Source organism: Rhea pennata, chromosome 22 (genome assembly GCF_028389875.1).
Source record: "Rhea pennata isolate bPtePen1 chromosome 22, bPtePen1.pri, whole genome shotgun sequence".
NCBI lineage: Eukaryota > Metazoa > Chordata > Aves > Rheiformes > Rheidae > Rhea > Rhea pennata.
Window position 1 is genome coordinate 4233478 of NC_084684.1, and position 27213 is coordinate 4260690.

At 46.4% G+C, this 27213-nt stretch overlaps 1 protein-coding gene across 3 annotated transcripts in view; it reads right to left on the reverse strand.

The window, feature by feature from the left end:
• The window catches only part of PIK3CD (phosphatidylinositol-4,5-bisphosphate 3-kinase catalytic subunit delta), a 33729-nt gene extending 11784 nt beyond the window's left edge, over positions 1–21945 (reverse strand). The window contains exons 1-16 of one of the 3 annotated variants that reach the window (XM_062593350.1): positions 21871–21945; positions 14639–14802; positions 12878–13106; positions 12238–12467; positions 11221–11400; positions 10637–10786; positions 9829–9918; positions 8457–8678; positions 5290–5386; positions 4745–4875; positions 3775–3834; positions 3382–3549; positions 2302–2405; positions 1997–2140; positions 1124–1223; positions 10–188 (exon numbers count right to left, since the gene is read on the reverse strand). In XM_062593350.1, coding sequence (XP_062449334.1) covers positions 10–188; positions 1124–1223; positions 1997–2140; positions 2302–2405; positions 3382–3549; positions 3775–3834; positions 4745–4875; positions 5290–5386; positions 8457–8678; positions 9829–9918; positions 10637–10786; positions 11221–11400; positions 12238–12467; positions 12878–13106; positions 14639–14779 — 2225 coding nt within the window. In that variant the 5' untranslated portion in view covers positions 14780–14802; positions 21871–21945. Of the gene's footprint in view, positions 1–9; positions 189–1123; positions 1224–1996; positions 2141–2301; positions 2424–3381; positions 3550–3774; positions 3835–4744; positions 4876–5289; positions 5387–8456; positions 8679–9828; positions 9919–10636; positions 10787–11220; positions 11401–12237; positions 12468–12877; positions 13107–14638; positions 14803–21870 lie in introns of all 3 variants that reach the window. The other 2 variants (XM_062593349.1, XM_062593351.1) reach the window with 2 other exon arrangements.
• Positions 21946–27213: the final 5268 nt, after the last annotated feature.

Consider the following 27213-nt stretch of genomic DNA (forward strand, 5'->3'; position numbering starts at 1 on the left):
CTTCCTTACCAAACTTCAGCGAGGATAATGTTGGGGTTCAGGGGGGACTGGAGGTGGGAAAGTGCTTCAAGGTAAGTTTCCTGCTTCATGCACATATGCATCATCTCCTTGGTTTGAGGCTTTGTGGCCTTCTGAGAACTCACTTTGACGAAGTCATTCAAGGCTTTCATCTTGTTGAGTGCTTCTCCCTGCAAAAGTGGCAGGGATGGAAGAATGTTAAAGCAGGAAATGCAGAAAGTTAAAGAAGTTTAAAACTATTAAAAGTCTACTGTGAAATGAAAAGACTGGTTGTATCGCTTGTCTTGTCTTCTCACAGAGATTTTTGTGCTTTGCAACCAAACAAATATCTAGTCTCTGCTTAAAGGAAATCTATAATGAACTCTGTGGAGTCTGCTGCACAAAAAATATGTTGCTAGGTAATGAGTGCAGTCCTAAATACTCCAGGAGTAATGCAGGTTATCAAGCATCACAGGAGAAAGATGAAGTGCACTGGCTAGAAAAGTGAGGAAACCCATTGCCTTGGAGCCCTATTGCCCCTGTCCTGCAGTGCAGTTCGGGAGTTCTGGTTATGCAAAAGCTCTACTCAGTCTTGAAAATACAAGTAGCACTGGTTTGGGGGCACATCTTAAGTATGACCTCATATAAAGAAAGAGGTGTCTCTCACCTCTGAGGTAGGTACAGTGATCCTTGATAACCAACAGAAAACTTTTAGAGAGTGGGTAATTAACAGGATTACTCCCTGCCCCCCAAAAGACAACTGAAGAAAAGAGTGTACTACCTGAAGCAGCCAGCCAGCCAACTGTGAACAGTGCCTACATAATGAGGTATCATTACAACTGAACTAGTAACAGTGCTGGTCTTCAAACATTTCAAACCATTCTAGATGCATCTTGTTGTTTGGATTTTGCGCAAGTAAGAGATGAAAAAAGTCACATGATAGGGAAACTCCAGGCTCTTAATAGGACATGCCAAAAAAAATATATAGGTAGCAGTTACAAGGATTTTTTTTTATTATTATTATTACTGACTAATATTAACAAGCTAACAAATGCAAAAGCTAACAGCTGAGATCCAGCTCCAAGCATGAGCAAAATCATTGCTTATGGCTAAAAGCAATTCTTACTTGTTTCATTAAGACTTTCATGTGGTGGGTGCTGCCTCTGCAATATGCCTCCAGGATCAGGCCAAACCTCAAGGCGACTGCCGGTACATGCATTTCTGACCTAGAGAAAGGAGGGAGGTTAAAGCAAACCTGACTCACTGCAGTGAATGACTAATTTTCCCATTCAGGCCAGCATACACTGAGGGGAAATTAACTTTGCTGTTTAGATTTCATCTATGTACTGTAGAGAGAAAACATCTACCCCAGAATGTCCTGTTGAAAAATCCACTGCCTGAACTGATGACAAAGCTTTTTGGATGACTAAATTGATAACTATGCCTTTGAAAAACCACTCAGGGAGCAAGGACAGTTCAGAGCCTATGATTCAGAACTGGCAGCTGGTCATGAATATCCAAAGTAAATTTCAATTGCAGGCATGCATATCTTTTATATGTATGTATATTTATATATAGATATAGACACACATACACACTGAAAACAACAGGCCTGCAGCCCTGCCCCCCCCAAAAAAAAAAAAGAAAAAAGATTTTTTTCTTTTTTTTTTGTCCTTCTGAAATAATCCTCAATCAGTTTCCCAAGGAAAAAGCAGCAGTTCACATCTGCTGAATGAGCAATGGGGACACAGCGATGGCCTTAACTGAAAATGACTACAAAAATGGCAGCTTTGATGGTTCCTGGATTTTGACAATCACAGCAAGGAAATCCCACGAATACTTCAGTGAAAGATACCAGCTAAGTGAGAGCCAACAGCCTTTAAATAGTTACACCAGCATACACACAAGCTGCTTCTCTCACTTCACAGTGCAATCAAGAATCCAGTAAATGGGGGTTTCACTTGAAAATGGAGAAAGGCCTAAGACCTTTGCTCCTCACCTTAGATGCCAGAATAGGAAGTGGCCTATTTTGCGGTTGGATAATGCCCTGTCCAGTAGGAACTTGGTTAATTCACAGTCTAAGTAGGATTCGTACTTAAGCACCTGGACAAGCTGTAGCAGATATTGGAACAATTCACCATCTCTGAGGACAGAAAGGAAAAAAAAAAGAAAAAAAATCATCTTTATTTCATCAACAGTATTTGAAAAAAATATTTAAAAGACTAGCAATCTCGTCCACAGTCCCCTTCAGCAGCCCTAAATGTAATTAGAAAGGGGCTTCCCATGCCCTTTGTGAACACTTACGTCAGCTTTTTTAATGAGTTGATAGCGAAGGAGCCAACGTAACGGTCAGGGAAGCTGAAATCCAGCAGCTCCAAGGCATTCAGGACAGGCAGCTCTGGCCAGGTCTGAAGCAGGGAAATCATCTGTAAAGGCAGAGGCGTGTGTGTGTGTGTGTGTGTGTGTGTGTGTGTGTGTGTGTGTGTGTGTGTGTGTGTGTGTGTGTGTGTGTCAGAGAGAGAGAGTGTGTGTGACAAATGTAGACAATGGTCTACATGCCCCTAAGATGCTAGTGAGGAAGAAACAGACCCCTAAGAAAAATTTCTCACTCTTAGCCACTATTTATAGATCTTACAGGGCCAGTTTCCTGATGCCAGGTCAAAATCCATTTGTCTAAATTTTTTTTTTTTTTTTTTTAGATTGACAGGAGAGGTCATTCTCCAAGTCCACGGCAGGGCTACATTTGCTGTGGTGTGAGTAGTGAGCGGAACAAGCTCCTTGGGGAAAGCCTCATTCTTCAGCATAACAATGAGGCTGGACAAGGACCTTTAGAAGGTCCTACCAAAGCTCTTGAAATAAGGAGGAATGAACAGCACAGAGACCATCCCTATCTGACACCTAACACTCTCAGTGAAAGAAATCCACTGACCCCCACCCCTGAGGTAGTCTGTGCTGGTTTCTCACTATTAGTTATGAATATCCAGTCCAGCTCCCTTTTTTTTTTTTTTTTTTGCTGTGAATTTAGCCAATTTCTTCTTGTCTTCAATTTCTTGCTTCCTAAATACTCCCCTTGCTGGTCAGAGGGTTGAGTCTGGTACAGCACAGAGTCAGAAGGACTGACTCACCACTGAGGCACTGGGATACTACGCAGCACACAGCAGCAGCAGAACAGAAAATTCTCCTCAGCTTCAGCAATGCCAACACCAAACCTTACTGCCCTTGCTGCCTACGTAGGGACTGTGCCAAACATCCCCTGCTGAGCTGGCCTCTCAGACACAGTGCAGTGACATATACATACAAGACCTGTCAAATAGGGGGGATTGGCTGCCAACCCCTCCCTGCAGTACTGAGACTTCTTGCTTTCTCCTGCCCCAGCATCCTCACCTGGGCAACATCTTCATGCTTGTTCCATTTGGTGATGATAAGGAGCTTTGCCAAAGCTTGTGGATACTGGTCTCGGATATCGTATCTCATCTTCCAGACCAGGTCTTTCTCATGCTCATAGAGCTCAGTGTGGCTCCTCCGTTCCAGTATCTCTTTCAGTTGCAATTTCTGCTCATGAAAAATCACAGGAAAGAGCATACACAAGTGGGCTTAGTCTCAACCCAGAGGGATTGCTCAGCCCAAGGAGACACTATAGGACTGGGGCCACAAGGTTGCATGGCCCAGTTTAATGAAAAAAGGCTGGCTGGGGGTAAGATGGCAACATATGACTTGATCTAAGAAACCAGGCTTGCACAGTAGCCAACTGCAGAACTGTTGATGCCAGAGACTCACCTCCTCAGGGTCTTCCAGTGCAGTGCGGGGTTGTTCTCCATTTCTCCCCAACTCCAGCAGCTGGTACACAAATACAGAGTCTGAGAAAGGCTCCTCATTTCCTCTGTATCCTAGCTCATCATAGCTTCAGCTGTTTACGCTACATTAAGAGGCCAGTCCCTTGCCACCTCTGGAGAAGGGAGTCACACTTCTCTGATAGCCCAGGTGCAGATAATGTGCTCTGCGGGGAACCTAACTGCCCATGGGCCTTTTTCCCAGTAGTACCAAGAATCAAGGAATGAGTCCTCCCCTTAAGAAGGGCACATTCACACTCATACGGCCAGTGAAGGGAGGCTTTGATCACTGAACTCCAGGCTAATGCAAGCCATTCCAGGTTCCTGGAACTGATGTGTGTTTGCCAAACAGACAGCACTGCCCAAGCCATCTTGCACACTGGCATAATCTGTTAAAGCTTCTGAGCCAGAGCATGCATCACAGGAGAGTAAGTGTATGTCCCTGGCAGAGCAGAACTCCTGCCCTTCCTGAAGCAGGCACATTTCTTCTTTTTTTAATATTTGGCTAGTTGCAGTGACAGATGGAAAATTCCTGTACCATGCGGCATGCTAGCACGCTATGCCAAAAAGGAGGAAGCTGTCTCCTTACGCTCATTTCTCCTTATTCCTCTTCCTATTGAGCCCAATAATGCTGCCTGCAATTTAAAGGCAGCTTGGTTAAATCTATGTGTAAACAAAAGCTCACAGATGAGAGTAACTTTACTTCAGTAGTTCACACTTTGAAAATTATTTGCCCAAAGGTGTATTAGATTAAGAGAAAGAGACACATTTTTGGTTAAAAATACCCATTCATGAGGTTTGTTTGTACCTGATCCTTTGTCAATGGCTGCCCAAGACACAGTGGTGCTGTACACTCCTGCACCCAGCAAGGGCAGGGAGATTTCTGAATCTCCTCAAAAAGCATCTGTGTTCCCTACCTGTTCAAATGATGGGTAATACACAGGATGCGATGCAATGCTGGGGAAACAGATGACCAAGGCTGCTGCACTTTCTGTGTTAGGGTTGCACTGTACTGTACCCATGGGGTTCAGAAGTTCTCCTTTCTCATCTGAAAAGCAAAATATATAAACTCATAAACTCTAATCTTCTGAAGATTTGACACAGAAAGCAGGGCACAGAACTCTTTCCAGCTCTGTCACTGGCCTGAGCAGGTCACTTTTCCTGGCATAACAACACAAGAACATGTGATATCTTTAGGAGAGCAGCTACCTCTTACGTCACGTGTGCAATGCCAAACCAAATAAGGCCTTCATCTTGGCAGGGCTCTTGCAATACAGAGTAGTAATTGTAGTGGGACTGTAAGCACAGTGTGTTACTGTAACATTATTATTCTGAGCCGAGCTATTCTGGCCCCTGCTACCACCTACTGGACAGCAAGCAGTACAGAGCACTGGACATAGCCTATCTTTGTGGTGAGGATTAAAGACACAGAACAATACAACAGCTCTAGCTCCTGACATACCTGGAAAGGAGGACCACATGTGCAAGCAGCACTCTCCTGTTTTCAGCTGGTCCTTATAGTCAAAAAGCATGACATTTACCCAGGCAATTGGGCAGTCCTGCAAGGCAAAAGGAAGAAGTTGGTCTGGGTGCTGTGACTGCAAAAGCTGGATGAAAGGAAGAGAGGAACTAACCTATGCAAAGCAAACCCCTACGCAGAATGCTGTAAGCCGTTAACTTCATATTCGAGAGTATGTAGTCACCCCTTCATCACAAAGAGTTGCTGTAAAAGTTACACCACCCCACGTACTGGCCATGTCTGACTGACTACCTTCTAAGTTCACCTAAAATCAGAATACAAGATGGCATAAGACTTGGTACTTAACAGAAGCTGGAGTCTTTTCTGTAGTGCTGAATGGCATCAAAACTCCCCACAAACAAGTCTCATGTTTGACCCACTCTCCCACCCCCACCATTTCACACATCTGAAGAATCTCTAGGTTTTCAGTAAGGCATTGCGACTCTACAGTCAATCATATTTGAAGGTGCTAAAACTTAAATGTTTCATATATTTCACATCTTGAGGTAAAGGAGAACTACCTTAACTTTGAAACAGAGAATGTGGCAGTAGACATGAGTTCAGAAAACTAGACAAAGAATCCTAAGTATATCAGATAATAGTACAATAAGCACTATCTTTCTATAGAACTCAAACTTCATGCTCCCCTCAGCCCCCCTCCCAAAAATTGAAAAAAAAGGGAAAAAAAAAAAAAAAAAAAAAACCCTACCCACACACCCAAAACTCAATAGCACAAGCCAGGCTCACCTTTGAGGTAGAAGACTCCAGCAAGCAAAATGACCGGGACATGGCCAAAAAAGACAATCCATCTCCCCACTCCAACCCAGTTCTCTGCCACTTGAGCAACAGTTTTCCTGCACTCAGGTTCCCCAAATGGAACAGTTGCTTCACATAACAGTTACAGCCACATCAGCATTTTACCAAGTTGCTCAAAAACACTGAGGCTTAAGTGTGCTCTAGCACAAAAATTGACTTGCCAAGAGGTTGAGAGGCAAAATTCTAGTGAGATGCACCCACAAACAGTATTGTATTTGAAGAGATCCACAGTGAGGATGTGGGCACAATTATACAGTAAGGATACTTATTCCATTGTAACATTTCAGAGCATAAATCATCCTTCCTCGGAAGGCACGTCAAAGGACTTGGGGGGAGCTAGCAATATCAGCTTTTTCCCTTTATACAACAAAATGACTCCTTTCCAAATGGCCTCTCATAAATCTTTTAATTGATTTGATTAGACTAAGTATCTCCAGCAAGATCCCATTTGAGACATCAACTTCCAGACCATGGGGAGAAGTCAAACAATACCACCACTAGCAGTGACCCTTTCCATCAAACTAAATGCCATCAAACCACAGCACAGAGCCTGCCAAAATGCAAGACAGGATTTTGGTGGACAAGGTCCAGCAGAGCAACAATTCAGCATCACAAGGACAGAAATATCTCCTGCATGACTTAAGACACACTGAAAGCCAATCAGTGACATTAACCCTCTGACTCATCCCAGTCAGTCTGCAGGCTTGCCTGTTTTTATGGAAGTAAATGATTTAGTCCCACCTTCCTGATCTGGACTGTCTGCACAGAAAATATGCATGTAGTTAACCTCCGAATACTGAGCAGTAATAAAAAAGTTATTAATCAGTAATGAAAATCAGAGTGCAGCTTGACTGGAACCTCCAGCCACCAACTATTTTAAACAAGATCACTCAGAGCTACAATGCTACAGACAAATCCATTTCTGCAGAGTTCAGGTCCAGCAAACACTGCAAATTTTGCATTAAATGTCTATTAGAATGCAGGCACCTTTACCCATTGCTGGAACACAAGCAAACAAGATCCTATCAACTCAGCCAACCAAGCTGGCTTTGTTTTGTCAATTAAAACAGCAGAATTTCCTTCTGACTGCTTCAAAACTGAAAATTGTTCCTGTGTGGCAACCAAAAAATGCAGCCTGTGGATGAATCAGATATTCTATTCAACAAAATCCTCTAGCAGGAATTGAGCTCTGTTTTTCTTAAGAACGAAAATAACAATAAAAGCTTGATCCTGCTCCCTGCCTCAAAATGTTTCCACTCTGAAATCTCCAACCTGGGAAACAGTCCATACAAATAGGACTCATGGACTGCATTGAAGTCCCCAGATATTAATGCACTGTAAACCTGAGAGCCTTATTGATGCCAAGGCAGTAAAGCTCAATGAACCTACCAGCAATACAGAGAAGCTAGTAGAACTGAGGCTTACTAAAATCTTCTATGACAGCATTTGTCAATCTTTCAATTTTATTTGCACTCTAGTAAAAGCAGCATGACTAATTCCCTGTTTAAAGCATAGTGATAGCATTTTTATGGCTGCAGAAACGATCATTTACAGAGAAAGAGGGATGTTTTTTCCTCACAAACAAAAGTCTCCAAATGCAAAGAGCTGGTGGCATCACATTTATTGAAGTTACAGCACCAGGAAACCAGTATTCAATTACAGATTGCATTTAGATTTACTCTTAGTTATTGAATTATTATTAATGATTTAGAAGTCTGGGGACAGAGGAGAAAAATCACCACATCTCTGAGTCAGAAGCATAAACCAAGTTTCCAAAGTGAATTTAACACTAGCCATACTCAGTTTGCAGCATCTAAGCAGTAACCTTGAAGATTCTGCACTTAAAATTTTACCTCACCTAAAGCTTTGCTGTAACCAGCATTTACATTCCTCATTTTCCTCCCCTTTCTTAGTTGTTGATTTGCCCGGTGAAGGACAAGACTTTACTAGAAAGAAGATGCAATATACAAGATGGTTTTAACCTCAGCTATAAAACGAGGAAGTTGCGGAAAAGCAAAACAGAGAAACCAACACATATGATTCCACTTTATATGCATTTATGTGCTGGGTATGTTTCCTAATGGTCTTTCTGGAGAAAGAATTACAGTTAAAACATCATTTCCTAAAGGCAGCCACTCCTCAGTTTCCTGTTCCTGTTGAGGAAGTTACAGACCATCATTCTGTGAGTTCTTTTATTAGTAAATCTTCTGAAAGCAAAAGGCATTTGTCTCAAAATGGCATCCTGTACCTCCAGCCTTGGCAAGCCTGACCAAACCCTTACGGGCTTTACTTACAGCTTTCTTAGACTTCTTCTTGGTGGAACGTGCCTTCTTTGCCTTCTCGATGACAGCATAGAGGGCAAAGCAGAGCCGTGCCATACGGGGAAGATCACAGATGTTAATATCAAAATCCAGCCTCTGCTTCCACACTGGCTCTGAGCATACATTCACTTCAGAGCTTGACACCATCTTGCACAGCATCTCATTGCCATGGAAAAGACCTGCTTGCACCACCAGCTAAGGGAAGGAGAAATAAGAGAACATCATGAATCCATAGGGACACAATCTGTTTGCCAAGAACGCCTGATTAGAAGAATCGGAGAGTCAGTCCACTCCTGGAAATAGGACATCTTACTCCCATCTCTTTCTCTGATTTACTGAAGCATTAAAAAGTAGTTTAATCTCCCTCTACTCAACTTCAGCGAAGGCATTGTTATCTTTTTATTTCATGTAGAGATTGCAAGAGCTGCTTGATCATTGCAAAATGCACAGGTAACCCACTGCTAAGAGTATTACAAGTTTTATCCTGTAAAAAACAGGCAATATAAATATTCAGCAAACCCTGCCCACTAAGTTGCTGTGAAAACTCAGGAACTTCAGTGATGCTGAAAAGCAGGAGTGGACACCACGAGCTAGGCAAGTGTCTATGCCAAACAGCAAGCGAACTGATAGCAAAGGGGAATGGCCTGTGGAAATGTCTGGGCCCAACCCTGCAGCATAGTGCCAACAGCGTGTTGTCTCTGGGCACGTTTGCCTGCAAATCTGCATCGCTTCCGCAGTTTGCTAGGTCTCTCTGTATAGCTGATAGGTCAAGCCTACCTTCAGCTCTGCTTCTTGTTACAGCATTGCTGGCTAGCCTGAATCACAGCCCTTGCACTCCAAGGAGTCCTTCCCAGGAGGAACTCCTCACAAATGCTGGGGCTCTGTACAGAAGCAATAACTATTTCATTGCCTGTTTCTTCATAAAACTTTGCCCTGGAGACCCCTACACATCTCATATACTTTAGTCCTGTTTTCTTCCTTTCTTGAAGGGTGGCCATTCCCCTTCATCTCACTGACCTGCCCCCTTTGTATATCCCAGGGTTTTGCTGTAGCCTAACTTCTGCCCTAACTTTATCAGTCACCTCTCCCATCAGTCTCTAAGAGCTGAACTTCCTCTCCTATGCTCTCCTGCAGACTTCTCTGCCCCTCCACACCACTGTCAAGCAAACATCACCACAGAGCAGTAGCTCTGTGGTGCATCCCTCTCTTGCAGAGTGATGTTTCTAAGAATGCACTGCTGCGTTGCTGGGCTGCTGGCTAGCAAGGTCCCTTCCCCTTCCTGTTGCCCTGCAGCTTAGAAGCTGCCTCCCTCCTCCCCTTAAAAAAGCCCTGAATTGACACCTACCTTCATTCTCTCATCTGCATTGACCTTGCTGCCTTGCACCAGCTCAATGTAGAAGGTCTGCTCTAGGGACCAGAGAGAACTATAGTTTGGCTAGAGAGAAAGAACAGCTCAGATCAGAAGCAGCTCAAAAACTTTTCAACCCAGTGCCTCCCAAAACAGCAGGACTACCTCTTATTTCCATGTTGTTAACTCCTCTGTTCCCTTGAGATGGAATTAGGTGGGGTTATTGCACCTACACAGGTAATGCACACCCAAGGATCCAGTTCAGGAGAGGCACTGTGGACACTAGCTGAGAGAGAGTTCTTAAACAGCACTGTCAATCCAAAAGGTGTTCTACAAAGAAAGCTCCATTTTACAGATGTGGGTTCTGAGACAGCAACAAGGCCGCATGTTGTTTCTATGTCAGGGACAGCATGGGACCCAGATATGCTCTGCATCCACCCACTGCCACAGCCAGCCAATGCCACTCCCGCTAGCACCCAGGCTGAATGAGGCTGCAAGGGGGAAAGCTGAAAAACTACTCTGAAGAGCAGCTGAGAGCAAGACATCAGTTTTCCTGGGTCCTAGGCCTGCTACTCCCAGAATTCACCTCTCATTACATGCTTTTGGCCCCAACAGAAAAAAAATACGTCATACTGCAGGAGGAAGCAGGAAGACTGGGAATCCCCAGCTCTTGGGACCTTGCTAGAAACCTGTCCTGAGAGAGTCAGGGAGAACCAACTTCTACAGTAGCTGTTCCCAGACTACATTAGCTTCTCCATCAACAGATGCGTTGAGGGTGACCAGGCTGGGTCACTACGTCCTTTACCTTCTTCTTAGGGAGCGGGGGAGGCTTGGTAGCCATCTTTGGGGGGTTGGCAATGCAGTTGGTTTGCTCATCTCTCATAGCAATGATAGCGGAGGAGTGTACCATGGTCAGGTGGGGTGTTAGGCCTCGGTGCAGGCAGCTGCGGATATACTGCAAAGACAGGACAGAGTCAGCATGGATGAAACAGCACGAAGCAGGCAAAGGCAGTGAAGCAAAGCAGAACGGGCTGAAGCCGGAACAGGTGGATAGCATATGGAAAGGACCCAGCAGCCATCAAAATTCAGTTTTAAATTACATCCTCTACTTTATAAACCCACATCCCACTGGACACGTGTTGATAATACCAAGAATGGGATGTGCATTACACCTGGTATTTCATCAGCTGACTCACCCACTCAAATAGCTACACTACGGTAAACTGCTGAGGACTCAGCATTCCTGACAGCTGTTTGCCCTACCAGGGCTGCATTCCTGCAAACAGCACCATCTCCTTAATGCAGGATAACACATCTCACCCTATCCTCTCAGCAAGAGGAGGGGCACAGGGGAACAGACTCACTGGCAAAGCAAGAGAAAAGGCTCACCTGAAACTGGTACAGAGGGTAGTTCCCATAGAGATATTCACATTTTCCATTCACTTGGAGGGTGTAATCCTCTGGGCTCTCCATAGTCTCGTGGCGGAAGACAGTAGCCTGCTTCTTGATAGCATAGCTCATTAATGTGATGGGGAACTCCTTTGGGGAGATCTGGAAAGTGAAGCTCTCCTGCAATCCCAACAACACAGCATATGCTGTCATATATCAGTAAAGGGCTGAAATCACCACAAGGAGCAACAAAAGGTCAGCTGGAAAATAACAACATTCCTGTTGCTGACACAGTAAAGAGGGCTAGGAAGACAGAATTACGCTCTAAACACACACACACACACAGTGATGATTGCCAAACTGGGCAACAGCATGCTTCAGCAGTGCAAGCACACGGCTGGAAATCAGAAACTTCAAGCATAGTATAAGCACTATGACTAATATGTGTGGCTGCAAGTTGTCCTAAGTATTCTTACTGCTTTTCTACCAGCAAAGCAGATAGTGACTAGGGTTGCTGTGTTCAAATACACCACTCAAAGGCCCATCTCCTCCCCAGGGGTGATTCCAGCTTCATGTCCAGGCTCAACATGCAAGAAACAGCATTAACCAAGGGTAGTAGGAAGAACAGGGGCCCATGGGCAACACAGACCAATTCCTGCAAGTAGTGCATGCTGAACATGAACTGAGCAGACTCTTAAGCTTTGAAAGGAAAGATATATATTGGATTCTATACTCTTTTCCCACTCATAAATAAAAAGTTGCCACCACATGTGCACACTAGCTGCTAGCTAACCAGGACATGTAACATGTTCAAGAAAGGGAACAGCTCCCTTGGAGTTCCTCGGTTGGAGGCTCAAACACTCCCTCTCAACCATATCCACAGGGAACAGGGTCTGGAGAATGAAGACAAACATTGAATGCATGAAAACCCTGTCCACACACGTTATTCTGTCTCTGAATGCCTGAAAGGAAAGCACAAACCAGTCACACACTGTCACCGAAAAGTTTGTGCTTTACCCCGCCAGACTGAAACCTGACGTTGACAAAAATGTTCTTGGTGGGGGTTTGTAGGGGGCCAGTCCCAAGGCCTTTGGCCAACGGCTCCAGCTGCAAAGGAAAGCTGTACTCCATCCAAGCTGCCCAGCTAAGCTGCTGCCGCTTTGCTGCTCTCTCCTCACAGAACTGGCGCATTTTGATGCGGAAATCATTCACCTCTGGGTCCTGCACAGAATCAAACTCATGTAAACCTATGTGAAGAGTAAGAAAGAAAGGTAAAATAAGCATCTGCACCTAAAAGGGGTGATTAGCCTTTGGTAATCAACTGTGAAAAAGGATTCCTAAACACATGCTTAACACCTAGCCAAAAGAAGAAAAGTCAGCCAAGCTGCTAATAATTGCTTATTTATTCTGCACAACTGCACTGACTCAGTTATTATAGCCCTCTACCAGCAGGGAAGATCACCCTTCTCGGGTCTGCACACACACTGTTCCCCTACCAAATCCACTAGGGACCTGACTTGCTAGGTCCACCTACTACATCAGCACAGCTCTGTCATCATTCTATAGCTGGAATGCCATCTGGAACAGCAGCATGTTTCACCTATAGCCAACACACCTGCCACACTGCTGGTGTGACCAGTGATGGGGGAAAACTGACCTTTCCCAATGAGTAGGCTGATTTGGGAGTTAATAAGCTTCTTGACCCTGTCGCCTTCTCGAGCCACAAGCCGCAGTACTGGTAGGAAGGGCTGGATGTCACAAAGTCGCCGTTGCTCATCTTCCAGCTCTTGCTGTTCTGCTGTCTGGTTGATGCATGTGAACACATAGGCCTCAGGATCATTGAGCATATGGTACAGTGGCTCATACTGCGCATGCTGCCACACCACCTGGGACAGACCAACAGCACAATGAAACAGTTACTATCATGCTGCCAGGACTTCATCTTCCTCTTAACGTCCTCTTAAAGTCAACCTCACAACCTTGCTAAACCCAGATACGCCATTCCAAAAAGGGAAGGGAGAATAAAACCTTCTCACAGCATTCCTGATCTGTAATCATAGGCTGCTTTTCAGCCAAGCTTGGTGGCTGCAACTCTTGCTAAACTGCTTTTAGATTTATTTGCAAGAGACTTTAACTGACTTCCTTTTCTGCACTTGCCATTTGTTTCAGGCAAAGTAAATCCCTCTGCCTTCATATTTAAGTAACTCCCACCTGAATGCCTCACAGTAAGTATCTGCTGACTGCTAGCCTTGTGAAATAAAGGTGTTATTCCCACTGGAAGTAACTTGGAGTGGATCAAGTAACTTCCCCTAGTAACATGAAATTTGTGACAAAGCTCAGAATTTTTCTTAAATCTTCTGAATTCTGTCCAATCCTCTACCACCCTTCCCTCTCAGCAAATTACATTTACATATGACTGTTCGTATCCTATTCATATACTCTCCAAGTACCTACTGTAAGAGACAAAATCCTGAGGTAGACAGGCCTTTGATGTGACCCACTGAACGTGCTGGCTGAAAAACACAGACCTTAACAGCTTAAACCAATCAGCTCTGCTTGCAATTTGTTTTTTTTTGTTGTTGTTGTTGTTGTTGTTTTGGGTTTTTTTTTTTTTGGGGGGGATCCGAAAACTGTAGCATGAGAAAACTTGGAATAATCTGGCACTGTGCTTCTGTCCCTTGTGATCTGTGACTCATCTAGGCCAGGTTGCTGCTGCAAAGAAAACCTTTTCCATTCTGCTTTCCTTCACTCTCCACTACCCCTACTTCCTGTTCAAGGAAACAAGAAAGTAGTTTCATTTCTTTTACACAGTTTCACTACAGCATTTTATTCCTCAAATAAAACACTAAGAAAAAAATTCTCTCTCATTACAGTCTCAGTTTTTAGGATTCAGCTTCTGTGAGGCAAGAAGCAGCTAGGCTGAACTGCCTGAATATTCTGAGATAGTCCAGCACTGGTTTTTGATTACTTAGGAGTGGCTTCTCTTCCTTGTATCTGCATACCCAAGGGCATTTGTAACAAAAAGTCCATTCTGGGGTCTGATTGGCTCAGGTGAGCAGTATTTGAACATATAGTCCATCTGCCCCATGCTAACAACTCAAATCTGGCCTCATTCCACAGTTACTCAAAAACTAACTAGCATCTCAACATTGGTCAGACATCCAGTAGATTGACCTCTGTACCACTGGCACCATCAGCCCCCCATTGCTCAGCAACTAGGCATGAGTTTAGTGGGTTGCAGAGGCTGTGTCATGAAGGAGGGGCTCTCAGAGAGTCAATTACAAGGAACTGTCTAAAGCAATGCAGAAGAAACCAAACTGGTGCTGAGTTAAGACCAAGCACAATTCCCCACATACTCCCAAGAACAGACTCCTAGTTCCAGGAGACTGCAGATCAGAGCAGAGAACAAGGCTGTTACCTGCTTGATGGTGCCCAAGCTGGCATTACAGGACACAGAGAGGTTTAAATATATGCCTGTGGGCAGCAGAAAGTCCACCTGGATGTTTTGGTTTTCCCCTTTGGACCAGAATTCCATAGGGCAGTAAATGCCTGGGGGCATTCTGCTCACTTCTTAGCTACAACCTGCAAGAAAAAGGGGGAAAACGAGTCTGTTGCTATTCGTTACATAGTAACTCCTCAGAGCACAACTCAAATCTGTGCTGAGCATTGTACAAAGGTAGCGTGGAAAAGAAGCCAAACAAAGGAAGACTAGCATATCTTCATACCTCAGGAAAACTGGCACCTGAAACAAATTTCCAGGCCAGTACCTTAAACCACCAAGGTGCTCTCACTACAGAATTTGCTTCCAATTCAAAGCAAACCTTTCTTAATCTCTTTTGGATTGGTCTTTGTATCTACACCCTGTGTTTGTCAAAGATGTTAATGAATTATCTTCACTAGAGAACAAAGACACTTGTCCTGATAGCTCATCTAGGACTAAGCAGCCAACAGAAACAATGAGGCTCTGCCCATGGCTCTGTAACATAATCCTCAGAGTACATTCCCCAAGCTGCATTTTGTTTTTCCAGAGCCAAGTTCCAGACTGCAGTAAGAGAAATAGCTATTGCTGGTTCTGAGTATGCATGCATTTTTACACACACAAATAATACTCCACTATAGTTCCCTCCCTTAAAAGTCCACGAAAAAACAAGTCTAAGCCCGAGGCAATCAAAAGGAGTTCGTTTATCTATCTTTATCCCTTTATTTTGCAGAGCTCTACAGTTTATTCCCAGTATCTCCAAAGAACACAAGACAGAAAAAGAATCTGGATGCTATGGGGTACAAATTGTTGCTTTCAAGCACTGGATAAATGCACACATGAATAGCTAAAATAAAAGGCATTCAGCAGAAGCCCATTGTATGGTTGCTTTCTTAAAAGCATGAACACCAAACTCAGAAACACCCTTGAGCTCCGTCCATTTGCTCATAAGCAAAACACTACAGTAGTATAAGATTATTATAGTTTCCTCCACAGTTTACAGGCAGCAGAGTGCTGCCCTCAGGTGCAGGAAGAGCTAATGTTGGCATTAGTTCCTACAACACAGTCCCTTGTATTATACCTGGCTCTAAATAACCCTGTTCAACTACCTCAGCAGAGAAACCAGCTCACCTGACTAAATTCCCCCTCATTTACAGGGGAGTTTTCCTACCAGGTCAGCAGAGACATGTGTCAGTAGCATAGCTTGGAGGGTGCGTATCTAGCTGCTGGATATAGAAACCAAGGCCTCAGTTTTCTGCCAGACTTGCTCTTTGCAAGTTCTAAATTCACTCTGCATATGCCTTGAGCAATTCTAACAGTGTCACTTATTCTCAGTTTGCAAATTCAGTGTAAAATTTGTTCAATTCACAACTTATATGTCTTGCAGCTCTCACACAGTGTACAAATTTAGAAAGAAACCTAGCAGCATGCTGCTGAAGATCTACATTCTCCAATTCATGAAGTCCTGCAAGCACCTACTTGTAAGCCAGCCCCATGCTTCAGTAGACAAGCAGCCTAGCATCTTATCTACCAGTGCCTGGGAGCACGACACTTCCCCATCAGCAGTGAAGTAAGGATTCCCAGAAATATGAGCTATGTTTTATCTGTCCTGCTTCCTCAGTGCACATGCTGTATCACACAGAGACCGGATACAGAGACCACAAAACCACCCATGTGCCTTAAGAGGAAGGAAAGTAAAATGGGGAGAAGGCAGGGTTTACAAGTTTGAATAAAGCAAAACAAGCTTGCCTTGCCTTATGTTCATTAACAATAAAATGAGTAAGTTTCTAGAATACCTGCTAGCTACCTCAGCCCTTCCTAGTGGCAACAAAAGCAACAAACTACCATGACACTCCTGACCAGCAAAGACAGAAGAGATGGCAATGGCTATATTGCTGCCTTCAGCTGAAGATTTCTACCTGATGCCATGTCCCATCAGATACAAAATACCGTATCTTAGCACTACAACATCAAGTTTCAATCGCTCAATCCCTTATCTTCCCAAAGACAACACACACATTATCTTATGATGCACAAGGACTTTTCCAAGAAAAGTTGAGGTGGATATGCAAAAGGAAGAATCACTCTGGACTTGCCATCTCTCATAGTTTTGCTAAGCAAAGCTCAGCACAGACTGATCATATTGCACCAATCCAGGACAGGATAAGGCATCTATCCCACTTTCATCCTCCTTTTTGCCTTGAGAAATTGGAATAGAATTCTCCAGGCTGTGGCCTTGTTTGCACTATCTTGACCTTACAAGTAATAGCAATCACAATTCCCTTTTCTCTAGATAACTCTGCCAAAACTTATGAGTAGCCAAAACCAGTAGCACCCCTCTTTGTCAGGATTTAACTACTGAAGTTGTTTGAGATACATTCTTTGCCTTTCATTGTAGCTGCCTAAAAAAAAAAAAAAAAAAAAAAAAAAGTAATAAAACAAAAGGATTCCCTATTGTAGGTGTCAACTTTTAAAAGTCCTGACTTCATCTCAGACTCTTACTCTGGTGGATATACAAACTCCTGTTTTAAATCCCACATTGTGGTAGGATTCTGACATGCAGGTTTGGTAGCTTGAGGTTCAAGTTACTCAATCCACACTTGACAAGTTAGCTTACTGTGCAACTTGCATATTACTCAAAGCTCAGGCAAGCAAGGCTGAGACAGAAATCTGTATTTTACTAGGATGCAATCCATCTCAAGAGAGCACACAGGCTATCAAAGACTCCTGTTTATCAATACTGTCCTGTAATCACCCCCTTCCAACCACAGGACACCCCCAATTCTTGCTCTTCCTATGTAATATACCCCAAAACATCCTCCTCTTGCTAAAATACCTCCACATTCCCCCATCTACATCTTCCTAGAATACTTACTGTTCCACCACAAGCCACATCTCCCCTCAACTCCTAAATACTTGTTTGTAAGGCTGTAGGCTGTTTGTAGGCTGCTTGCTTCTGACTACAACCATCTCAGAAGGTTTAGCAAGCCAGGATGCATGCGACATTTGGCCCCCAGGAGCAAAGAAGCAGTGTGAACAACCAGAACGCACAGAGCTCTACTAGCACTCACATACCCTCCCATCCAAGACTGGCCAGACAGTCATTTCATTTGGGTGGCCAAACAAGTCAGAGCAATGCACATGTCCAGGCTAAAGGCCTGGCCCTCATGCAGGCCAAACAGATTGCTGTGTGGACTTCATGCAGCCCTGAACTGTAGGTCATGCACAGAACATCTGAAGAACCTGCAGGATCTCAGATACCTCTTCATTTCTCTCAGGGAGCAATTCCCTCGTGGGCCCATTTGTACAGAATCCTGCTCTACAGATGACCCCATCGTGTGTACAGGTGTGTTTGCCTGGGCAGGTCACAACCATAAAAACCACAAGTGAAAGGCTATCTACCAAATTGCAATCACATAGCACCAGGAAAAAGTACTGCATACGGAGTAGTCACTAAGGCAGTGTCCCATTGGCAACACTGCAGACATGGCTGCAGATACGAAAATAAGATGTAGTTTACTCAAAATATTATTCTGTTATTTCCCTGAGATTGGCAGGGCTCCAGTTCCTCTGCTGAAAGAAGCATGCACACTTGATGGGAACCTCAGATGTTGCTAACCAAATGTGAGAAGTGACCAGCCACATCTCAGAGGGAGACCCTCACTCAGCAGGGGACAGACAGTGCCATCGGCCGACTGATGCAAAGCGCAGGCTGGGAGTACTGTCAAGTGTAGGGCTGCCACAGCTGCTTCTTTCAGTTGGCAGATAAACAAGCTCTCAAACTGCAGAGCTTGGTATCACTTCGGACTTCTCAGAGAACAGAAGAGGAAGAGAAATTAATGCTGTCACAGAGACTCCAAAGTACCTAGTAGGTACTCAACAACAGATTTCCATGGGTCCAAACAGAAAGCTATTCCACCCTGACTGTGGACAGCTCCCAGAGAACTCAAGTGTAATTCCCTTTTCATGGGAACTCCTGCACTGTGGAATATTAATACAAGAGAAAAACAAAAATCTGTGCAAGAACAACTTTCTCAGGAGAGTAGGAATGAAAATACAGACGGGCACAGTGACCCCATCTCTGGTTCAAAATCTGTCCAGCAAAAGCTATTAGTAGAGGACAGCTGCTCCTTAACTTTCTAATTTTGAGATGTCGATTCAATCCATTTCCTAGAAGAGCAATCTGGAAAGCTGCATCCACTGGTGCTAACCACTTCCTTGCTGAGAGCCTTATGGGCCATATATCTGTCTCAGAATGCCCAGACCTCTTTCTCACTGGGTAGAAAAAGAAGGAAAAAACAGAAAAAGAAAGGAAAAAAAAATCACTAGACAAAAATTCCAGCTTTCCAGTGAAGGTAAGTCCTCAGCTTCCTCTCTCCCCTTAGCTTTAGTTCATTATTCTGCAACAAAGCTGCAGATTGCTTTGCCCTCCTTAAGGTTTCATCTTGCATTAATTAGAACAAAGGCAAGAAATGTACAGCTTTCCTAAAGAGGAGAAAGGACTAGGACAAAGTTGACATTTACACAGGGCTAGTCCATTCGTTCACCTGTGGAGACAGAACATAAAAGCCCAACATTACTGGATGCCACATAGTGCATGTAGGCACAACATCAGCAGTAGGATGTAACGTATGTTTTGAGTTCATAACACACCTTGAAGATTGCATAGCTGTACGTAAAGACTGTTTTTATGCAGGATGTAAGAGATGCATTTAAAATTACCCAGTCAGTATTTAAACCATCAGTCAACATAGAAAGCACAAACACCATCTCCTCCTATAAAGTTTATCAACCACAGCTCTGGTGTTTACAACAAAACTGCTATTGAGAATGAAAAAAAAAAAAAAAAAAAAGACAGCGAGCTAGCTAGCACACCCGGAGTAGTGTTCCACAAACCTCTGTGAGGCTACTGCCTTAGACAGACACGGAAGCTCTAACGCCTACAAAGAGATTACAAAATTACTAAACCGTAGGACTACAAAAATACCTTTCAAGTTTATAAGAAGTGAGTGGCACAGAGCTCTCAGGTGATGCATGTAGCGTGGGAGACAGCAGGAAGTCACTTTCATTGCAGGCATCAACTTAGCTGGGGGAGGAGACCACGGGAATTTTTATGTACACATACACATGGCATATCTTTACCACACAACCAATACACTTAGCAGATTTTAACCAACCCTAAGCTTTCACAGACACAGACCTAGGTCACAGAGTGTTCTGTAGATGTTTCAAGTTTGTGCTCACTTTTTTTTTTTTTTTTTTTTTTTAAGAGAAGGTCAAGGGGTAAAACAGACCCCCAGGCTGTAGTGCTTGATAGAAGCTGTTTACAGAACGTTGAGGGCAAAGACCAGCCAGTTGAGCAGTGAAAGACCACAAAATTAACCCCTAAATTTCCCTCAAAGAACAGACTGAATTGGAAAACTCTTAGAGCACGTAAACACAGGCCTCTAGAAAAACATAAGCAAGTCAAACTGTGACCATGGGTAGGAGTTTTGTAGGGGGTCTCCTCTTGCAGGGCTAGCTGGATACTCACACCTAGGTCCCAGCTCACTCAACCTTACTATGCAGAGTGAACAAGCTGTTTCTGCCTCCCTCGTGGCACAATGTAAGAATCCCTGTTTCAAGCTCCATTCCCCCAAGGTGGATAAAACTAGCAGAAGCTCAAAGCAAGACTGGCTTTTGCAGCTCTAATTGTTGACAAGTCTTGACAACCTATTTATTCATTTAGGAATAAGGAACACAGGCTGGAGAAAGATGCTAGAAACACAGCCCCAGGCACCGGAGTTCGGAGTTTGCCTGTCTACAGAGGTGCAAGGGTCTGTTGTGCTGCCCCATTCACCCCAGCTGAGTGAGCACCCTCGAGGCAGCAGATGTTGACTTGATGCTGACTCCTTTCTAAACATCTGTGGAGACAGCCAGAGAGCAGGGCCAGCCCAGGTGGCCCAGAGTGAACTGGACTGAGACCTCATAGCCATCTTCTGCAGGCTGCCACTGAGAATGACTCTGAGCCTGGCCAAGCAGCAGCAACCTTCTACATCACAGGAGTGGCTTTGATGCTTTCTCAAATATCTGCTTGCATCACTAATTTTGGAGAAAGTATTAATAGGATAGGTTTTACTCTCACGTGTCAAAAAGGTGCTTCCTTTATAATTTCCATTCATCTCTCTACATAAAATGCAGATGAGGAGCCCAGCCACACTACAGGCCCTCTCTGCTGTCCTTTATTTCTTGGGAGAGTATTGCACCTTCAGCACAAACCTAAGAGCTCTAAATGTCTCTGGTTCCTCCTCCAAAATGTACATAGAAGTATAAAACTTGGCTGAAGTAGTAGGAGAAATCTAAGACCCCTTGTAAGGTTGAGAAGCATTCAAGTACTGCACATCCCCCCAAATTAATGCTCTGGTATGCTCAACATTAATTTCCTCAAACCTTAGGTTAAATACTCTAACCTACTTTATTTAGTTTACATAATAAGACTTTAACTTCTAATAAATATAAAAATCAAATAAAGGTTTCTGCACATCATCAGCTTTCCGTTTTGTACACTGATATCTCATATCCTGCCACACAATTCCCTACACTGATCCATTCATTCTTCCAATAGCTGTCTACTGTTCTTTCAACGTCTGCACAGTGGGCACTCAGTTATATTGTTTCTATGATGCCTTTTATTAGAGATTTCTAAGCCCCCACCTTTACTCATTACTTTGCTTATACAACCCATTAGCCTAAAGCAGAGGTACAATACAATTTGCTCAGGATAACTGGGTAAGGGACGATAATGCACACACTCACCGCTTCAGGCCTTTAAAACACCACAGAGCATCCCTTTCCCTATCAGAAAGGCTGGTACAAATTGGTTTTTATGCGGCAAAATCAGCATCTTCAATGCATCAAGATGTTGACAGAGAACCACCAACGTATTCACCATGGATTCTGCCACTTGTAAGGAGGTGTTCTAGCTGTGATGACTACAAGGATCAGGCTGAGAACAGCCACTGGATCCAAAGAATCCCTTTGGCTTGTGCCTTTCCCTTTCTGAAACAAAAACTCCCTTCTGAGAGGTTACAGTGCTCAGTGCCTGCCTTACACACGTAAACCCCCATAAAACAGGCTCAGAGAAAAGTAATGGGAATCAGAACTACACTAATGTAATCTCGACTGCAGCTAACCTTGTTTGTGTGCAGCGCTGATGAGTAAAGGAGTTGTCAGCAAGGAAGGAGATAGGAAAGCAGAATGTATGTGTGGTGGTAACGACAAGCTGCAGTACTACAGGGCTTCCAGCTTCAGTGCAACTAGAAAAAGAGCAAAGTAACATACCATCATTCAAGCTAAGCAGGACTTCAGATCCAACCACAAGTAATAGCTAGAGGAAGAGAAAGAGCAGCTCAGGTAAAGCAACTGAAGAGAAATGTAAGTGTAAGGCCATACCTCATTCCGGAAGTAAAATGGCATCACTAGAGAGAGGCAGAGGAACATCAGAGAATAAGAAAAGCATCTGACAGGAGGACTTGACAGCCTTGTCCTGATGGAAACTTTGAAGCAGCCTGTTAGGCAAGTTCACAGTCATTAAACCATGGTTTCAGTGCTTTGAGGAAGCATCTAGTGAGAAACAGTGTATTTAGTGGTTAAAGCAAGAGCTGGATAAACGACAATCTGCAAAGTTCTATTCCCAACCCCGACAGTGTCTTGGTGTGTCAAACAGCTAACTCCTCCACCTTTCAGCTTCCTGCTGTATACTTTGCATAGATGGCTTCCTCACAAGTATACTTCATGAAGGATTCTGCAACTCTTTGATGCTAACAAAATGGTTTGGGATCTTTGTGTGCTGGTAATTACTGCTAACACAGGCATCGTCTTGAAGCTGGAGGAGACTGTGATTAACGAAAGCTTCTCGCTTAAGACACCATTGCTGAAATTAGTCTTTTAACTCTTACTAGTTAGCCGACAATACCAGAAACAAATGCATCTTGCTGATGAAAATAAAAATAAGGTAGGACTTTCTAATGACACCTGACTGCATTCAGCTTTCTCTACTTTCAGGTTCCTGTCTCAAGTACATAGAGCACACTATGCTCAGCTGTTAAGGGACTCTTAGAACTCCTAAAAAGTCCTTATGCCTTGCCAAAGGACACAGTCCAAAGCTAAAAGCACAGCAGAAGCATCCATCACTACTAACAACTAGCTGGGGCAGCCTAACTTCAACATCAGAGAAGGTAAGGCTCGTTAGGTATTGCCCAGCACACATGAATCTCTGAGCGACTCTGAATAATGGAGAAAAACATGTCGAACACCAGACCTTGCGGATAAAGAGCAGCAAGAAATCCTAGTGGGCCAAAACCCTTCCATCCAGTGCTGTGGGCAAACACGGGGTGGGATGCTCTATGAGAGGTCTCCATCCAGCTCGCCGGTGAAGAGGAAGACCGCAGCCACCTGTGCACCAGAAACACCGAGGGGGAGCGTTACTGCCGCCCGCCTGCTGCTGCGAGCGGGACAGCACAGCAAGAGCTGAAACCCGCAGACCGTGGGGGCTGCGCACACCATCGCTTTCCCAAAGCAGAGGTGGCTCTCCCCAGGAAGCCTGCAGCTTGTCGAAGCAGCCTGAAGAGCAAGGGGGACACGCTGTGACACCAGAGCTCGCTGGGGCTTCAGTTACACAGCGCGCAGGTCGGGGCGGCACAGCCGCCACCGAACCGCCGCCCCCGGGCCCGGCTCGGCGCTGGGCGGTCGCGCCGCGGCTGCTGCTGACTGGCCAACGGCCGCTCCTGACGGGCCGACGGCGCCGCGCCGCCAACGGCCGCGCCAACGGCCGCTCCTGACGGGCCAACCGGCCGCGCCAACGGCCGCTCCTGACGGGCCGAAGGCGCCGCGCCGCCAACGGCCGCGCCAACGGCCGCTCCTGACGGGCCGAAGGCGCCGCGCCGCCAACGGCCGCGCCAACGGCCGCTCCTGACGGGCCGACGGCCCCGCGCCGCCAACGGCCGCTCCTGACGGGCCGACGGCCCCGCGCCGCCAACGGCCGCTCCTGACGGGCCGACGGCGCCGCGCCCCCGCCGCCAACGGCCGCTCCTGAGGGACCAACGGCCCCGCGCCGCCAACGGCCGCTCCTGACGGGCCGACGGCCCCGCGCCGCCAACAGCGCCCCGCGCGCCCGCCGCCAACGGCCGCTCCTGAGGGACCAACGGCCCCGTGCCGCCAACGGCCGCGCCAACGGCCGCTCCTGACGGGCCGACGGCGCCGCGCCCCCGCCGCCAACGGCCGCTCCTGACGGGCCGACGGCGCCGCGCCCCCGCCGCCAACGGCCGCTCCTGAGGGACCAACGGCCCCGCGCCGCCAACGGCCGCTCCTGACGGGCCGACGGCCCCGCGCCGCCAACAGCGCCCCGCGCGCCCGCCGCCAACGGCCGCTCCTGAGGGACCAACGGCCCCGTGCCGCCAACGGCCGCGCCAACGGCCGCTCCTGACGGGCCGACGGCGCCGCGCCCCCGCCGCCAACGGCCGCTCCTGACGGGCCGACGGCCCCGCGCGCCGCTCACCTGCGCCGCCGGCCCCCGCGGCGGGCTCCCGCGCGGCCCCTCGCGGCACCCGCGGCGCGGCCCCGGCGCCGGCCGGCGGGAGCCGAGGGGAGGCGGGAGGGAGCAGGGACGGGGGAGGGACGGAAGGGGGTGGGGGCGCCGCCGCCCCGCCCCGCGGCACCGTCCGCAAAGGGCGGCCGCGGCCCGGCCGCAGGCACAGGCACGGGCTGTGCAGCGCGCGCGCAACCCGCGCGCCCACTACTGTGCGGCGCCCGCAACTGTGCGGCGCGCGCGCCCCCGCAGCACGCGCCCCCGCAGCACGCGCACCCGCAGCACGCGCTCCAGCAGCGGTGCGCCGCACACCCGCAGCCCCTGTGCCAGTAACTGCGCGTCACGCACCAGTAACCCTGCGCTGGGCACCAGCCGCTCTGCCCCGCGCACCCTGAGCTGCGCGCCAATGGCCGCTCACCGTGCAGCAGTAACCGTGCGGTGCACGCCGCCCGCCATGCACCAGTGGCTGCGCGCTGCACGCCAGCGCACAACTGGGCATTGCGCAGCAGTAACTGCCCAGCGTGCGCCGCGCACCAGTAACCACAGGCACGTGGCCCTGCGCCGCACGCTGGGCCCGCACAGCAGTCGCCCTGCAAGCGGCGCCGGGTGCTCCTCGCGTTTCTGGGCTGGTTGTGGGAAAAGAGCCACTCCTGAAGGAGCGGCACACGGAGGTGAGAAACTCTTTCAGCGCTCGAAGACCAATTGCTCTCGTCCATCTCCTTAAATTTTCAGCAGCAATTAGATATCCAAAGACCATTTGCTCATTTGAAAACAGTCTCTCCCTTTTCACACACATCCTCTTGCACTTGAGAAGTGCCTACCACAATTTGGGTCACAAATGAGAACCTGGATTTGTGTTTTTAACTCTTTCCCTCCCCGCACGTGGAAACGAACACCCTCTCTCTCCGACACAGTGTTAGCGCGTGGCCCCAAGCGGTCCTCCAATTTTACGAGTCCCCAAGTCACCATTTTTCCTAAAGCGTCCGCCGCGGGCAGCGTGCGATCAGGGTATACATTCCACGCTATAATCCGAGAAGAGCTCATTATTCTGGCAATCTGATGATTTTTTTCCCCCTGAACATTACAGATTGGCAACACAGATATCTTACAATCAGTACAAAATGTGACTGTTGAAACATTTGTTCCTCGACTCTCTTTGAATCCACTATCACGTTTTAATGTGACCTTTTAAAGATGAGATTCTGTCTATTTTAAATCATGGGAACTGACATGCGTTGAAGATATTTTTAACAGACTGTTTACTGGAATTCTGGTTTCTGTTCTGCTATTTTTTCCCCCTTTTCAACAGCTTTTCTATTCATTATTTCAAGTCTCACACGTAAGATTGCACTGAACACTTAAAGAACATTTGCCCGCATGGCTTGTGAGAAATTGGACAACAGGAACTGTAGGAAAGAGGAGAAGGAACTGAAAATCAGAAAAAATAGTTGCAACCCACTAGATTAAGGGCCCAAGACCTCCAGGAGGAGCAGAAGGGAATGGTAAGTTGGTTGTATTTCCTCTGCGCTGTTGAGAGCAAAGCAGTACTTAGAGGTTTGAAGAAAGCGCTGCGCAGAAGGGCTAGCAGTACCCTGCGGCAGGCGTTAAGTTGTGCATGCCGGCTCGAAAAGAGCCGACCAGGGCGAGGGGCTGCTGTGCGCTGCGCAGTTACCACAGCCAGAGCAAATTTCTCCACTCATCTTTTGACCATCCCCAAGTTACAATGATTACTCATGTAAATACCTTCTTTTTTAAAGCCCCTTCCCTTCAACAAAATCTTTTCAAACCTTCAGTCTCTACTGCCAGAGATGTTCACAGCTCCATCACTTGGCATTTATCCTCACTTCGTTTTTCAGGTTGTTCCCTATCTTTCTTTACCCCAGGTACACTGTTCTTGCACCCCTTTGCACAACGGACATGCCTAAAGGCACGAGCTGTACAAATGCCAACCAGCTCCCTTCCAAAACCCCCTCTCCACGGCACGAGAGATCTAGGCAACGTTCATAGCCTTGCTGGGGCAGCTGGTCATCTTTGGGAGGAAAAGGGAACAGAGGGAGGAAGAGGAGGAAGACAAGCAAATACTGTCCTCACAGCGCCTTTATTTCAAGGATCGCCTAGCAGGAACGCTTTCGACTGCGGAAGGGGCATCTGGAAAGAAAAACACCATGCCTGCCCTCCTGGGTCCTCATCGCACAAACATTGGCCATTTCAGTAAATAGTAACATTTATGAAACTGTACTCACCACTCTACAGACAGGCCTAGAATACCCTCCCTTTTCCTCCCCTTGCTCAAGAGGAAAAAAAGCCACATTTAATTGCACCACAAAGCAAACAGGAAGCCAGAGCAGTTTTAGGAGAGTTGAAACTATTTGCTCCATGTGGTTAACGCTACCAAACAGGCGGGCAACCGCATTTTTGCACCAGCTATGCAGTTGGTCTGCAAATACAGCTGGTAACTTGCTTTGTTTAAAAGTCAAAAGAGTTTTTTTTGGCCACAAGTTCTGAAATAGGACCGCAGCCACACGAGGTGTACAACACCGATCCGCGCGGGCTGCCGGAGGTGAGCAGCAGAGCTCACCTATGGAAGCACAACCACAGGATATATTCCTTGCTGAGAAAAGCCTACAGCCTAAACTCCAGGTTTTGAGGATCACTATTCCTTTTTGTACCTCACACGAAGGGTCTCTCTGCTATAGCCTGATCCTGCACTATTGTATGCTTTTTATTCTTTCTGGGGATTTTCTTTTAATACATATATATTTTTGGTGCTTGAGGTCTCTCGCAAGCTACAAATGCACTACTCTGAATTGAAGGGAAGAGAGCTCGGTGCCTGCTGCATGCATCCGGGACTTCAGCGTGCTTCCCCACGCAGATATTAGGAGAAATTGTACCAAATGTTGCAATTGCACCTTGCAGCCTCCTGCTGCTGTACAGATTCATTCTGATCTCT